The sequence below is a fragment of the Pelmatolapia mariae genome, linkage group LG16_19 (assembly GCF_036321145.2).
Source record: "Pelmatolapia mariae isolate MD_Pm_ZW linkage group LG16_19, Pm_UMD_F_2, whole genome shotgun sequence".
In the NCBI taxonomy this organism is placed as follows: Eukaryota; Metazoa; Chordata; class Actinopteri; order Cichliformes; family Cichlidae; genus Pelmatolapia; species Pelmatolapia mariae.
Window position 1 is genome coordinate 5408555 of NC_086241.1, and position 13041 is coordinate 5421595.

The 13041-nt window shown below is 40.2% G+C and overlaps 1 protein-coding gene across 2 annotated transcripts in view; it reads right to left on the reverse strand.

Moving 5' to 3' along the window:
- Positions 1-13041, reverse strand: part of tfpia (tissue factor pathway inhibitor a) — a 46090-nt gene that overhangs the window by 17899 nt on the left and 15150 nt on the right. For both annotated transcript variants that reach the window (XM_063499216.1, XM_063499217.1), the window contains exon 2: positions 5156-5359. In XM_063499216.1, coding sequence (XP_063355286.1) covers positions 5156-5359 — 204 coding nt within the window. The remainder of the gene's footprint in view (positions 1-5155; positions 5360-13041) is intronic.

The window sequence follows — 13041 nt, forward strand, 5'->3', positions numbered from 1 at the left end:
AATATACGGCATTCTCCTCTTTAGAGTTAAATATTATTCTTTGCAACTGTTGTTGTCATTAAGGCAACATATCTTTCTAAGAATGGCTGTTCTTAATGAACTTACAGGAATCCTGCAGTTTTCATGTAAATAAAGAAAATGTTTTCTTCTCTGACTTTAGTGGGATCATTGTGATGCATGATCCCTTTTATCAAAGCTGCAACTCATAAAGTGTCCTGTGGCATCAGTAATAACTCCTGTATGGATCCTTGTAAAGAACTTGGCTAATGGCTAATTACAAGCCAAACCACAATATTTTCCTAAAGCTAACCAAGTCATCACTGCTACCCAAACCTGAACTAAACTACTGTAAGTAAGAAATTAGTGAGTGAAAAGTGTTGAGTTAACATAGTTACTAAGTTAAAGCTCTTGAATGATACATGCACCAGATTTCTTTCTATTTGTGTTTATGTGTGTAAGTATTTAAAGCCTGCTGTGAATCAGCATCAGAATGAAACAGCAACTTGGCTTATTTCCTTTCATTGTAGTTTCGACTTTGAGTTTAAACCAAAGTCATCACCCAGCGCTGGAAAAAAAGGATACACTCCTGAAAGTGTGATTCAATTTAGATAAAAGCCACCACTACACGCTGTCCCTTGCTTGTAGTGCGCTCTAACATGTTTTTATTTGTTCAACCAAAAACCAATAAAGGCCGTCCTGAAAGTGCCCTTTAAATGCCATCATACAGATATGTTACATTTACAGCTGTATTTAATGCAGTGATATTTTCTTTATAACCAAAAGGCTGCAAGTTTCAAACTTGTGTGAGACTTTAGACACAGACCAGTTATCCTGTGGCCTCACGCAATAGTGTGGATCAGATGGAGGCATTTCCTGTATGTAACAATGGTTGGAGGATGCAAATCCAGTCATGATCCTCTTGTTTGACTACATTATCCTCCTAGGACCTGGCGTCCACATATGTGGACATCACGTTTTGGGTTATTTAGACCAAAATACTCAATTTTACTCTACAAGCACCTGATATCCACTTACGAGGACATTGTACTGCTACTGTTCTATCTGAATTTTAAACGAATATCCTCATATGTGGCTCTCATTTTTCTTAGAAACAAAAATTTGGTAAAAAAAAAAAAGTATTGGCAATTCTCTGTTTTTGCATTCATCGGGTCCCAATATGCCCAAATATCAAAGAGAAATTAAAAATGCATGCCATGGAAGAGTTCGGGTCTTAGGAGGTTAAGCATACCATAGCATGCTAAAAGTAAAGGTTTCTTAGTGTGAGAGAAACATATTCCACGTTGATCAAACATGCTTCAGTATTAAAAGTGTATTATTTATATGCTATACATTCTGCACCCAGCTCCAGGACCGAGACAAAGCTGCTCCTCACCCATTCCCAAGTTTGCTTTTGTTGACTTCAAGTGTTTTTCACAACACACACTTCAGAATTCACCTGAAGTGCTTCTGGAGTGAGGCGCTGCGGCACAACCTGACTGTGGATAAATTGAACTTCCAATTGTGAACGGGGCTAATTATCGCGGCTTTGATTGCTTTTCAAGTGCGACAGTTTTATGATATATTACTGTCGTCCCACTTAACAAAAGCTAAGTGCAGTGCAATGAGTGACAGGATGTATTGCTGCGCTGTCAAGGCTGCACTTAGCAGGTGTCACGGTGCTTTCACCGTCACCAATTGATTTGGGAGGATACAGCAGGGATCAATGAAGGGGTCCTGTCACTCCTTTTATTTAGTCCATCTTTTACTCATAGTTTCACACACACACTCAAACTCAGAGTGGCCTTTCTACCTTTACTTTTAGTACACTCAGGATTTAGTTCTGAGTTTTTTTTGTATGTGCGTGTGTGTATATCCGTTAAGCCCAGTCACGCCACACTACAGAAAAGCAGCTACCGCATAACGTGTTTGAACTTGCGTCTTTCAGCGTGGAGGTTAAGCGAAGTTTAGCAATAATGAGGGTTGAATAAAATTTTCCATCTCACAAAGAAAAAAGGGAGTTGAAAAAAAGCAACTCATCTCGAGTTGTCTGTTTTGCAATCTGACAGTTGGCGCACAATAGCAGGTGTGCTTTATGGCAACACTGATTGCATGCTATCAACAGCCTAATGGGAATTTATATAAGTATCTGCAATCTTCTCTATATGCAGCAGGCATCTCACACAATGTTTCAGGGAGGAGTGAGAGAGAAATAGCCGCAGCAGTGTTATAAATATCCACAATTTTACATCTGCATTTTGATTTTACCTGGGAACGCTACCATAGAGAAAATCTTCCCTCCTAGCCAGAACCCAGTGGGACAAAAAGTATTTTTAGCTAGATTGTTGATTTCACTCTAATTGAGCCAGAAAAAAGTCATTCCAAATCTTTTACGGCAAGTCTGAGGTGAATCTGCACCCATCTTAAAATTATTCGAGCAACTCAGACAGATAAACAAGCACCGACTATGTGCACACTACTTATAAAAGCCATTCTTTCTTGCCCTCTTCCTTCTGTACAATTTTGATTGCTGTATATATGGTTGATGCATGTGTTTCCCAGTAATAGTTTTTATCTAATCTAAATGCAATTTAAAACGCTATATTGCCTCTGACGAACCCATTACCGGCAGTTTGTGGTGTGTGACTGCATGATGTAAGCAGATTCCTGTTTGCTTTCACTTTTAGATGTTGAACAAGGCTTTGACAGTTTGGGGAATTAAACTGTATTTTTGGGCTTAGAAACCTTAACTATGTACACGAGGCCTGTAAGGCTTTAGAGTGCTCCAGAGATTTCAGAGGTGTGGCTCTGGAATATTACTTCCAGACAGCAGGGATACAAAGAGGATAAAAAATGGGTATTTGTCTGTTGAAATGCAAACTCGTGACACCAGCATAGGGGACTAACTAGCTTTGTGTCTACAGGTAACTGGTAATCCCGAGCTCCAGCATAAGACAAACAGCTACCCTGCAGGCTCACAGGCCACTGAAGACTAAAACAACTAAAAGTGCCTTCTTGCAACAGCAGGAAGCCACTTTTTTATTCCACAAGATCCTTTTGTGGTCTCATAAGGAAATGTCAGTAAACACTTTTACTTACTATTCATGAGCAGAGTTTAAAGGTACTTTACTTGAGTGTTCCCATGTTGCATTCTAGCTTAAGGTTAAATTATACACTGCATTTATTTTTATAGAAATAACTGTTTAGTGTGACAGAGAGTTGTTTTTGAACACTAATATTTTGCACTAAAAGAATCAATATGCAACAACATCAGGGAGAAGGAACACAAGAAGCTGGAGAAATACCAAGGGCTCAAAGAAGAGCTCGAGAAGATGTGGAGGGTGAAGACAACAGTGGTCCCAGTGGTAATAGGAGCACTAGGTGCAGTGACTCCCAATCTAGGCGAGTGGCTCCAGCAGATCCCAGGAACAATATCTGAGATCTCTGTCCAGAAGAGCGCAGTCCTAGGAACAGCTAAGATATTGCACAGACTTATTAAATGCATACTGGCTAATATTTTGCAGCCCTCTCAATTTGAAAAAAAAAAAAAGATCCTGATTTTCTGTTATTAATGTAATTACCATTTAGTGATAAAAGCTACCTGCAGGGTAGCTTTGTCTCCTGCCTAAAAATTACAACTAATTTCAAATGTCATATCTGACGAGGATAAAATTTTCTAAGGAGCCGTTTCCTTGTTTGGCTTCAGTCTCTCGCCTGTTTTTAAGTTTAGGTTTAAAACTGTTCTTTTTGATAAAGCTTATAGTTCGGGCTGGGCCAGGTGACCTTGAACCCTCCTTGATTATGCTACTACAGGCTTTGCTTTGCTGGACTTCCCATGACCCACTGAAATCACATCTTTCCACTACCTCTGTGTGTCACTGTGTTTTTATCAATAATGGTTGTCGGTGATTTTCTGATTTATTCGGATAACTAGCTCCTGTCTGTTGATTATCATGATTACGCTTAGTTATGCCTCATTTCCCACCTGTCTCCACCTTCCTTATCAGACCCAGTGTGTATAAATAGCCATGTCTATGTTTCCTCTTGTGGTGCCTTATTTTACTCCTCCTGAATGTTTTTAATGTTTTTTTGTTTGGTTTTTTTTGGACTGAGCCAAACTTTGTTTATGCTGGATATTGTTTGTTATTAAAATTCACCCAAATAGTCTTGTTTTGTTGTGTTTTATTTTTTCTAGTTTGTATGCAGGCTTGTCCAGCATTTGGGTCATCCTCTATACCAGGGGTCCCCAATCCCAGTCCACGAGGGCCGGTGTCCCTGCAGGTTTTAGATCTCACCCTGGGTCAACACACCTGAATCACATGATTAGTTCATTACCAGGCCTCTGGAGAACTTCAAGACATGTTGAGAAGGTAATTTATCCATTTAAATCAGCTGTGATGGATCAAGGACACATCTAAAACCTGCAGGGACACCGGCCCTCATGGACTGGGATTGGGGACCCCTGCTCTATACACTTCAGCATTAACAGTATCTTCATATAGTAATTCTGAATGTCATTAAATTTTGTGTTTTCCCCAGACCTCCCAGCTGGCTTCAGGCCCTTCCTGAGCCTGGCTCTGCTGGAGGTCTCTTCTTGTTAAAAGGAAGTTCTTCCTTCCCACCATCCCCAAGCAGTCACCCATAGGAGGTAATATGACTATTGGGGATTTCTCTAAAATATCTGTAAGATCTTTACCATCTAGTAAAAATGGTGACAGTTGTGAATTTTTTAAGTGACCTTTTCAGGGTCAAGCTGGGTAGCTTTCATTAAAAAAAAGGTCAAATTATACATAATTATGACCCAGAAACTTAAATCAATCTTCCAAGTTTCCTTTTATACATTAACCAGATGGCTTCTGCAAAACTGTTCAGAATTAATGTGCTGGCAATGTTCCGTGTTAGCAACATACCAACAGAATGACTTTATAATAGGATTTTATGCCCAAGGAGGCAATAAAGCCTAATGAGGAACAGCAGTCCTTGAAAACAAAAATGATCCTTTGCTAACAACAACAGTGCCACAATCCTCGGTCTGAGTATGCTCACTATGAAAAATTATCTGTGTGTCATAGGTGTCCTGGTATGTGCTCACTGCTCAAGTGAGTTTTCAAAAAAATGTCAAAAAAACCATTTAGTCAGCAAAAAAAGTTAGACTCACCCGAGACGAGACATGTTTCCTCGCATTCTTCCAAAGTCTCAAAATTGTTCTGGTTTCCCCCACAGCCTCCGTATTCGAAGAGTTCACAGCGTCCGGAGTCAACATTGAAGAAGTACCTGTCCTTTATGGCCCTGCACGGCCCCGGCTCGTCCTTCAGGGCACATAACTCACTGAAGATGACGGGTTCAGCTGGCACTCCATGTGCTGTGGTGGGACAAGAACACAACTTTTAGTGCTCAGCTTCTTTTGGCATCCAGTAAAATGGATTTTTTTTTGTGAGGAAAAAAATTAGGTCACAGCATCAAACTCTAACCTCAGGCTTTGAGATAAGGTAAAGTTGCATGGCAGTATAATTTTTAAAAGACTTTAGTGTAAACGGCTGACAGCTGACTGTCAGCCATTTACACTTTACACACAAGAACAGCATGCCATGTGACCTGACAAAATAATTAGAAATATGCAAATATTTAGTCAGAAAAGCTACTCACATATTTTATTTTTATGCAATAACTTAAAACAAAACTTCTACTTTTGGCACAGGCTTTTTGGTGTTTGCATACTTTTTTTTTGGACTTGCACTGAAAATAAGGAAGCACCAGCAACCAGCAAAACTCCCCTGCGACATAAAAGCCGATCAGATCCAGGTAGGTGGCAGCTGGAAGGAAAAGACTGAGTGAAGGCAGCACAAATTTCCCAGCATGCTGCACACAGTGATGGTTTGGACTGCAGCACATCAAATTATTTATTGCACAAACTGCGAGACCGGATCATTAGAGTGTTAAATAACCGGGCCTGTTGAGGTGAACTTTCTTGATCACGAGGCGATTGAGGTCACAACTTTTAAGATCAGTGGACAATGGAGCTTTGCACAGACAGCGTTCTCTAATGTCATTAACATTTATAAAAGCTGGCTTTGTCAGATCCATGAAAAAAAGGTGACACGAAACCCTCTGAGCTCTACTAACCACCGTTGCGAATGTTAAATCACTGTCTCCGTGTGCTGCTGGGAAATAGCTTTCTCTGCCCTCATCCCTGCTGTTTTTAGGTCAGGTCTCTGTTATGCTCGCCTGCAGCAGTGCAGTTACTTCAAAACCCACTGAGATCTCTTTGGTTTGTTGAATATCTGTCCAAAAGGGGTTTGCAGATGGTCAAAGCTTGAACCACAGCATTTAAAAATGTCTTTATGGATTCTGCACATGCTAATGTAATAAATAAATCAATGTGTTGCAATCTCTCACTCAGTGTTTTCTACCTTCCCTGCTTTTTTCATGTACGAGCACAGAGAGGAGTGATTTTTGAAACCTGGGAGTGTGAATCAATACTCGCGCAATCCAGCAGAATGAAAAAATATAATATCGCAAATGCACACAGACACAAAAATTGATTGCTTTTGCTATGGATCCCCAGTAAGTGGTGGTGCTCAACTGTCTTAAAGAATGCATGACAATTTCCACCTATGCTGCCTATTCTGCAGAGAAGGTCTGAGGTAAATATAGTCACGTTTGTCACTCATTGTTATTTTCACTGTCATTCTCAGGACTTGTCCTAGATCTGCTTTGGCTAGATTAGCGAGTCACATTGTGAGGCAAAAATTCCAAGAATACTGGTTAAGTTCTGAGCTCTCTAGAGACATTTTCACACATGCAATGCAACCCAAAACTATTTCCTGCTGGAGCTGCATGTGAGCACTCAAAATTTCCAGTGCCTATGCCATTTTCACTTCTGCCTCTGCTTCTGGGGTAAAGTCCCAGTCTTACTGCATTTACTCAGATGCTTAAGGCAACCACTGTATTAATGGCTTACTTAAAAATAAGACAAACGTGGGCACTATGAGGAAATCCTAAGTAAAGTGAAGACAAGTGTTAAAACAACCAAAAATGCACAAGAAAGATCTATTTTTTTTTACATCTTATCAAACTGAGGGCCATCTCCTGTAGGCTGCAGGCAAAGTGGCATGATAGAAGCAGGATAGATCACCGGTCCATCACAGGAGGAACACAGTCAGACAACTACAGATTCACCAGATAACTTAACTAGCAAATGGGGGGTGGAATCAGAGTTCCTGAAGGATCACACATATAACACAAGAATTCTACACAGAAAGGCCTCTCCTGGCTGGAGGGCTTAAACCAGGAACCTTCTTCCAGTAAAGTGACACTGCAAACTCCTGCATTACTGTACCAGCATATACAAGGAACAGAACTGAATAAATAAGATTTCGAGGCTATGTAATGTATCTAGTAATAAATATATTGATGTTTTAAAAATCACCCACTTTAGATTTTTGCAGCTGGGATGAAAAACTTAGAAAAACAAGGTTTGTTTTCTGAAAGCTACAGAGTTTCATCAAAACAGGTCCTCTAATGGGACCTACCCTAACCCCTCTCCTATCAGCACAGCAGTCAACAAACAGTCACTCTGCCAGGAAAGGTAATGAGGGCAGCAGCTCATCCTTTCAGCCTGTCCTCCTCCTTTACCTGTCCAATTCTAGCTTGCAACCAGCCATTGGGGATACCAATCAGATATTCCCAATCTCCTTCTTTCCAGCCGACCTGTGTTAGTACTAATGCATGTGGTGAGGCCAGCAGAGTTTCCCTGAAGAGTCTTGTGGTATTTTTGTTTTTATTCATGCTCTTCTTGCCGAGGCTGATAAGCAGTAGCAGACAGGGAGGAATTGCACATTGACATAGGTGAAGTGAGTCTGTCTGGTACCCCACACAGGCTATGTGGACGCACCTTAGTGCTGAAACACACTGAACAAACTTTAAAGAGAAATGATGGCAAGTCACAATTGTTTGCTCTCTTCTTTGAGATCGAATGCCTCGGGCTACCATGGTTACAGCACAAAAAATTCTTTAAAAATAAAAGTGCAGACATGGTGCAGACTGGGCTTTGTGTTACACAGTGTCTTGTAAATAGGAATGGTCAATAAGCCAGAATTTGACTGTCCAAGGAGACGGAAAGGAAACCGGTTCCTCATATTGATTTCTGCTCCTCCTGTCTAAGCCAGACCAAAGCAATAAGGACTCTTTTCTTCTATCACTCATGTTCATTATTCAGACAGAAGCATTGTGAGGCAGTGTAAAAGAAACACAACAGAAGACAATGTTGACACACAAATGAAGACATTTTCTCTGCAGGGAAACCAAAAAATTCCAGCCACTTCCATGTGGTGACTCAACAACTTCCTTTGAAAAAATTGTTTGGATTCAGGAGACAGACACCTTCTGTTTTTAATTTCAGGCTTAAAACTTTCCTTTTTGATAAAGCAAATAGTTACGGCTTCAGGTGACCCTGAACCCTCAGGTAATTACACTGTCCTAGGCTGCTGGGGACTTCCCATGATGAGTGTTTCTTCCTCACGTGCCTCGTTTCACTTTCTATGTGTTCATACACCATTTTCTATTTATACATCAGTTATTATTTATCTCTAGCTCTCTTCCACAGCGTGTCTTTTTTCTATCTCCCTCCCCTCACCCTAAACCGATCGCAGCAGATGGCCGCCCCTTCCTTCCCACTGTTGCCAAGTGCTTGCTCAGAGTGGGTCATCTGATTGTTGGGGTTTTCTCTCTATTATTGCAGCATCTTTACCTTATACCTTGAGGTGACTTTTATAAATAAATGCTATAATTAAACCTGAATTGAAAGTGAATTGATTTACAACTTTAAGACACATGTTAAGACACATACAGTACACTCAGCACAGACAGGTGCCATTTTCTTTTCATGAGAGTTCCTTTGATTTGAAGCCTGACCCCTGCCCAGTCCTGCATTTTCATTTGACGTTTTGTTTTGTTTTTTTAATTGGAAAAAATGACCAGACCTGCAACGATCAGATTTTTTTTTTGATAGGTTCAGAATAAAGTTAGAATAAAGCTCATTTCCAAAGCATTCCTTTTATGGATGCAGATAACAAGTCATGTCAGGTATTCCCAGTTGCTTTTCCTCTGAACAATGGTAGGCTAGCATAAATGAAATTCGCCACTGCCTCCAGTATTTTACAATTAAGAAGTCCTCCTTTTCTTTTTATGCACCCTTTTAATGGAAAACCCATCAGTGCAATCAAGTACAATCAGGAGCGCCGCAAAGAAGAAAAGGCTGAAATTAATTACATAGATGGCATTAAAGAAAGAAATGCTGAGAGTTCTTGAGTGGTTGGTGTGACATGAGTGGTCTTGTAGGCCTGAAGTCATCCTCATTCCAGCTCAGGTTTTCTTGAGCAGCATCATAGAACTACAGCTAAATGCCAAAGAGACTCAACATTAAATAATTCTGAATGAACAGCAATAATATTTTTTATTTTTGTCAATCCCAAGCTGTTTTTCTTGGTGGAAAATTATATATTATGATCGAAAAATTAATAAATGTATGTAAAAAGCTATAAGCTGTATTTTACATGATGCAATTTGCAAACTAAAATTAAATCTTTAAAGTATGCCGGGGTAAAATTCAATAAAAAACACACACTTTCACACACACCCCTCTGAGCAATCTACAAATCCATCCAAAGCTCTGGATCTGTCATCAGGAATCCTCTACAGAGTTGAACAGAGGGTAAGTAAATATATTGTTCACAAAAGGCATCAGAAAAATCCTTGGACCTATTAGCATGCTTCTTGAAATATGAAATATGGACCGTAATGAATCAGCAAGCAGATTTCAGGCACGTCAGATTTCTATTGCTGGCTATTCTTCTGAATACTGCTGACAAGTTCATCTTGGCCAAGATTTGTACATACACATATGGACGGATAAAGATCTGAGTTGCTCAACATGTGCGCTGTGCTGAGCACCTCTGTAATTCCCTGGGCAGGTTGAGTCTGATTGAAACCCAGTCCCAGCTTGCTCGGTGTACCAGAAGATTATCCCGCGTCTTCATTTCTAGGCCCTTTGCAAAGAGGATTGAATTACCACAGAGCAGCAAACAAAAACAGGCAACCCATGAAAGAGTCAAAGAGAAAATACGAAAGAGCGCGCACCATCATCAGGATGACAGTTAAACATGGTGTACTAAAAGACGAGCTTAGGAAAGTGAGACAAATAAAGATGGAAAACAAAGATAAAGAGCAGAGTAATGCCACAGTTTTGACAGCTCCCAGTGCATTTGTCATCTATAGCATCAACTGTATGAATGTTCGCTGCAGGAAGGGAAATAGTCTGGTTTTAACATTTCCCCATGCGTTGAGATTTGAAAAGAAACAGCAGAAAGAGAACATTTACTCACTAAGCTGAATAAATGACCACAGTATCAATACAATAAGAAATGCCTCCAGTGCACTGAAAACAACACTTATCAGGCACATATACTAAACAACACAATGTCTGATTTTATTAGTGCCAAGCTAAGTAGCACTGACATCATGGCGCGTGCTGATAAAGAGTCCGCCTTCTACTGGCTGAAGAGGGTTTGATATTCCTATGTAGCCAAAATCGTGATCATTCTATACGTTTTAAGTTCTTTATCTTATCTCACGCACGAGTGCAAGACGTCTGCACTAATCCACGCTCGGCTATTTGAAAACTGTGAGCACACAGTTCAGGTATTCATAGAGTACTTCATGTGTTTACTTACTTATGCACTCAAAACAGTATGTCAAACTGTGGAAGTAATGATTTGGGAAACATCACTGGCAGTCTTCATAGAAAGCCTGACAAACTACAGATTCACTCATGTCTGAGTGCACTGCCCGAGGACCCAATCTGCAATCAGTGACATGATCCACGAGTTTAAAGGGGTTTTTTTAATGCCCATTCCTTTTAAGGCTTGATGAGATAAAATAATCATTACTTAGTTGGTGAGGTTATTTAACACAGGAAAAAAAAAATGGTGATCATTGCTTGAAAAAGCTGCTTATGGAAAATTCATTTCTTTACTAACTCGTCTCAGTAAATATTTAACAAGTGCAAATTCCAACAAATAAAACTGATATTGGATTGCAACACTTGGGTCAATATGCATAAACATTTATGAAGAAATCAAAAGGATGCATCAGCGTGCCAGTGTAGATAGGCCCGAGACTTAAGAAATGCTGTGTGTTTATCAGAGCCCTGCCCTGAGGCCAGTGGACAAAGGGCTGAGGGCGAGTCAGTGAGTCACAGTGTGTCCCAAGATTTTACAGCTGACCTCAGAGCAAATAAGGCCACCCTCACTGCGTATGTGTTTCTGCCTGTGTGTGTGCGCGCACGTACATACACACTTCCAAACATGCATTTGTTTTGTAACTTGGTTTCAGGAGAGTTTTGTTCTGTTTTTAGAGCACAGAAGGATACATCTCTGCTCCCTGAATGCTGTGGCATTTACACACGAGGTCTTTAACAGTCTTTGTCAGCTCTGGCAAAAAGGGACAAATCAGGGAAGGACATCTAGTTGACAAACACCCGCATTTGCTTCCTGATTGGATGTTATCTATGACAGTGTTATGCATCCAGATTAAAACCTGAAAAAACAGGCTTAGCAGTGTTTCCAGAAGATGTAATTGACATAGGTTTAAATGTTGGGTAAGTTATGCCACTTAAAAAGAAAGAGTATCAGGGAAATGTCTACAACTGAGAAAAAAAACTGGTACTGGAAACGTAAAAAACAAAATTTATCACTTAAACTTGATTGTTTAACCTTAAAAGCATCAAGGACAAAAATTGGCAATAAGTGCTGTAAAACACTGCTCAAATATTTGGGTGGGGTAGACTGCTAGAAAACTAAATCCATTAGGTGAAAGAAATACATTTATTTGAAGTAATTACACTAAACACTGTTTTTCCTCGTTGCAGGCGTGGCTTCACAGTTTTAGAGAAAAGCACAATAAATAGATTTTTCTTTTGTTTGTTTTTTTGCAGACTCAAACTGGTGAATTTGGTGGTTCTGCAGATGATGTCCTTTTGAATTACACTCCCACAAACAGGTTTGAACCATTGTTTTCGGTTAATCTATTAACAGAGCAGAGCTCACTTCAGCAAGTGTACTGAATTAATGCTTAGTGTGCTTGAGGCTACAAACGACAAGATAATGGGTGGGTCAGCAAAAAAAAAAAAAAAAAAAAAAATGTTAACCTAAAAAAAAAAAAGAAAAAAAAAAGAGGGTTGCACAGGAAAAATCATCCTGCACATCATTCCGCATTCAGCTCATTAAAGCAATAGACCTGGTCTTTGCCACAGAAAGATGACCTGATTCCTGCATCAATCGTGGAAGCAGGACGAAGTTCCTCCAATGGCTCTTCATGCTGAGAGATCAAAGAGGGCCTCACGCACCTTTTAAATCATTTTCGCCAGCAGATCAAAGGAATCCCCCTGAAACACTGACATGTTCATGCCTCCAGGACAAAAGTGTTGCCATTTTTACAAACAATAAAAGCTTTGAAAGTTCAGGTTGTGTGGTCGGGAAACAAACCGGGGGCTACCCTGAAGCCAGAGAGAGTAGTGAACCAGTTCACATGGGCAGCCATGGGTTGGGTCCCTGTATTGCTCAGTTCACAGAGAATAGACAAAACCCTGCCACAACTGGTGGCTTGACTGCTGCTGGAGACACCCAAGTTAAAAACCTTTGTGAAGTTAAACTTCAAATCACACAATCGCCAAACTTACAGCAAAGTTGTCATGCAGAGCTCTGTTTATCTCGGTGTATAGTATGTTTTATCTGGTGTTGCTAAAAAAGATTGCAACAGAGCTTTGCTTTAGGCTGCAAGAAAACCTGCTTAATTATCCAAAAGGCTTGTGGGATCCATGCATTTTTAATCAGAACCTCTGTGATGGCGTGGCAGGTGGGGAGGGAGGAGAGATGCAACGAGCAAGATAATTGTTGCTCCACAACTCGATAGCTTTTGTGGACTCATTTGTCCATGCCAAGCCAGATTTAACACTTATCTCCACTTACCTTATTATTTTTTTTTTTA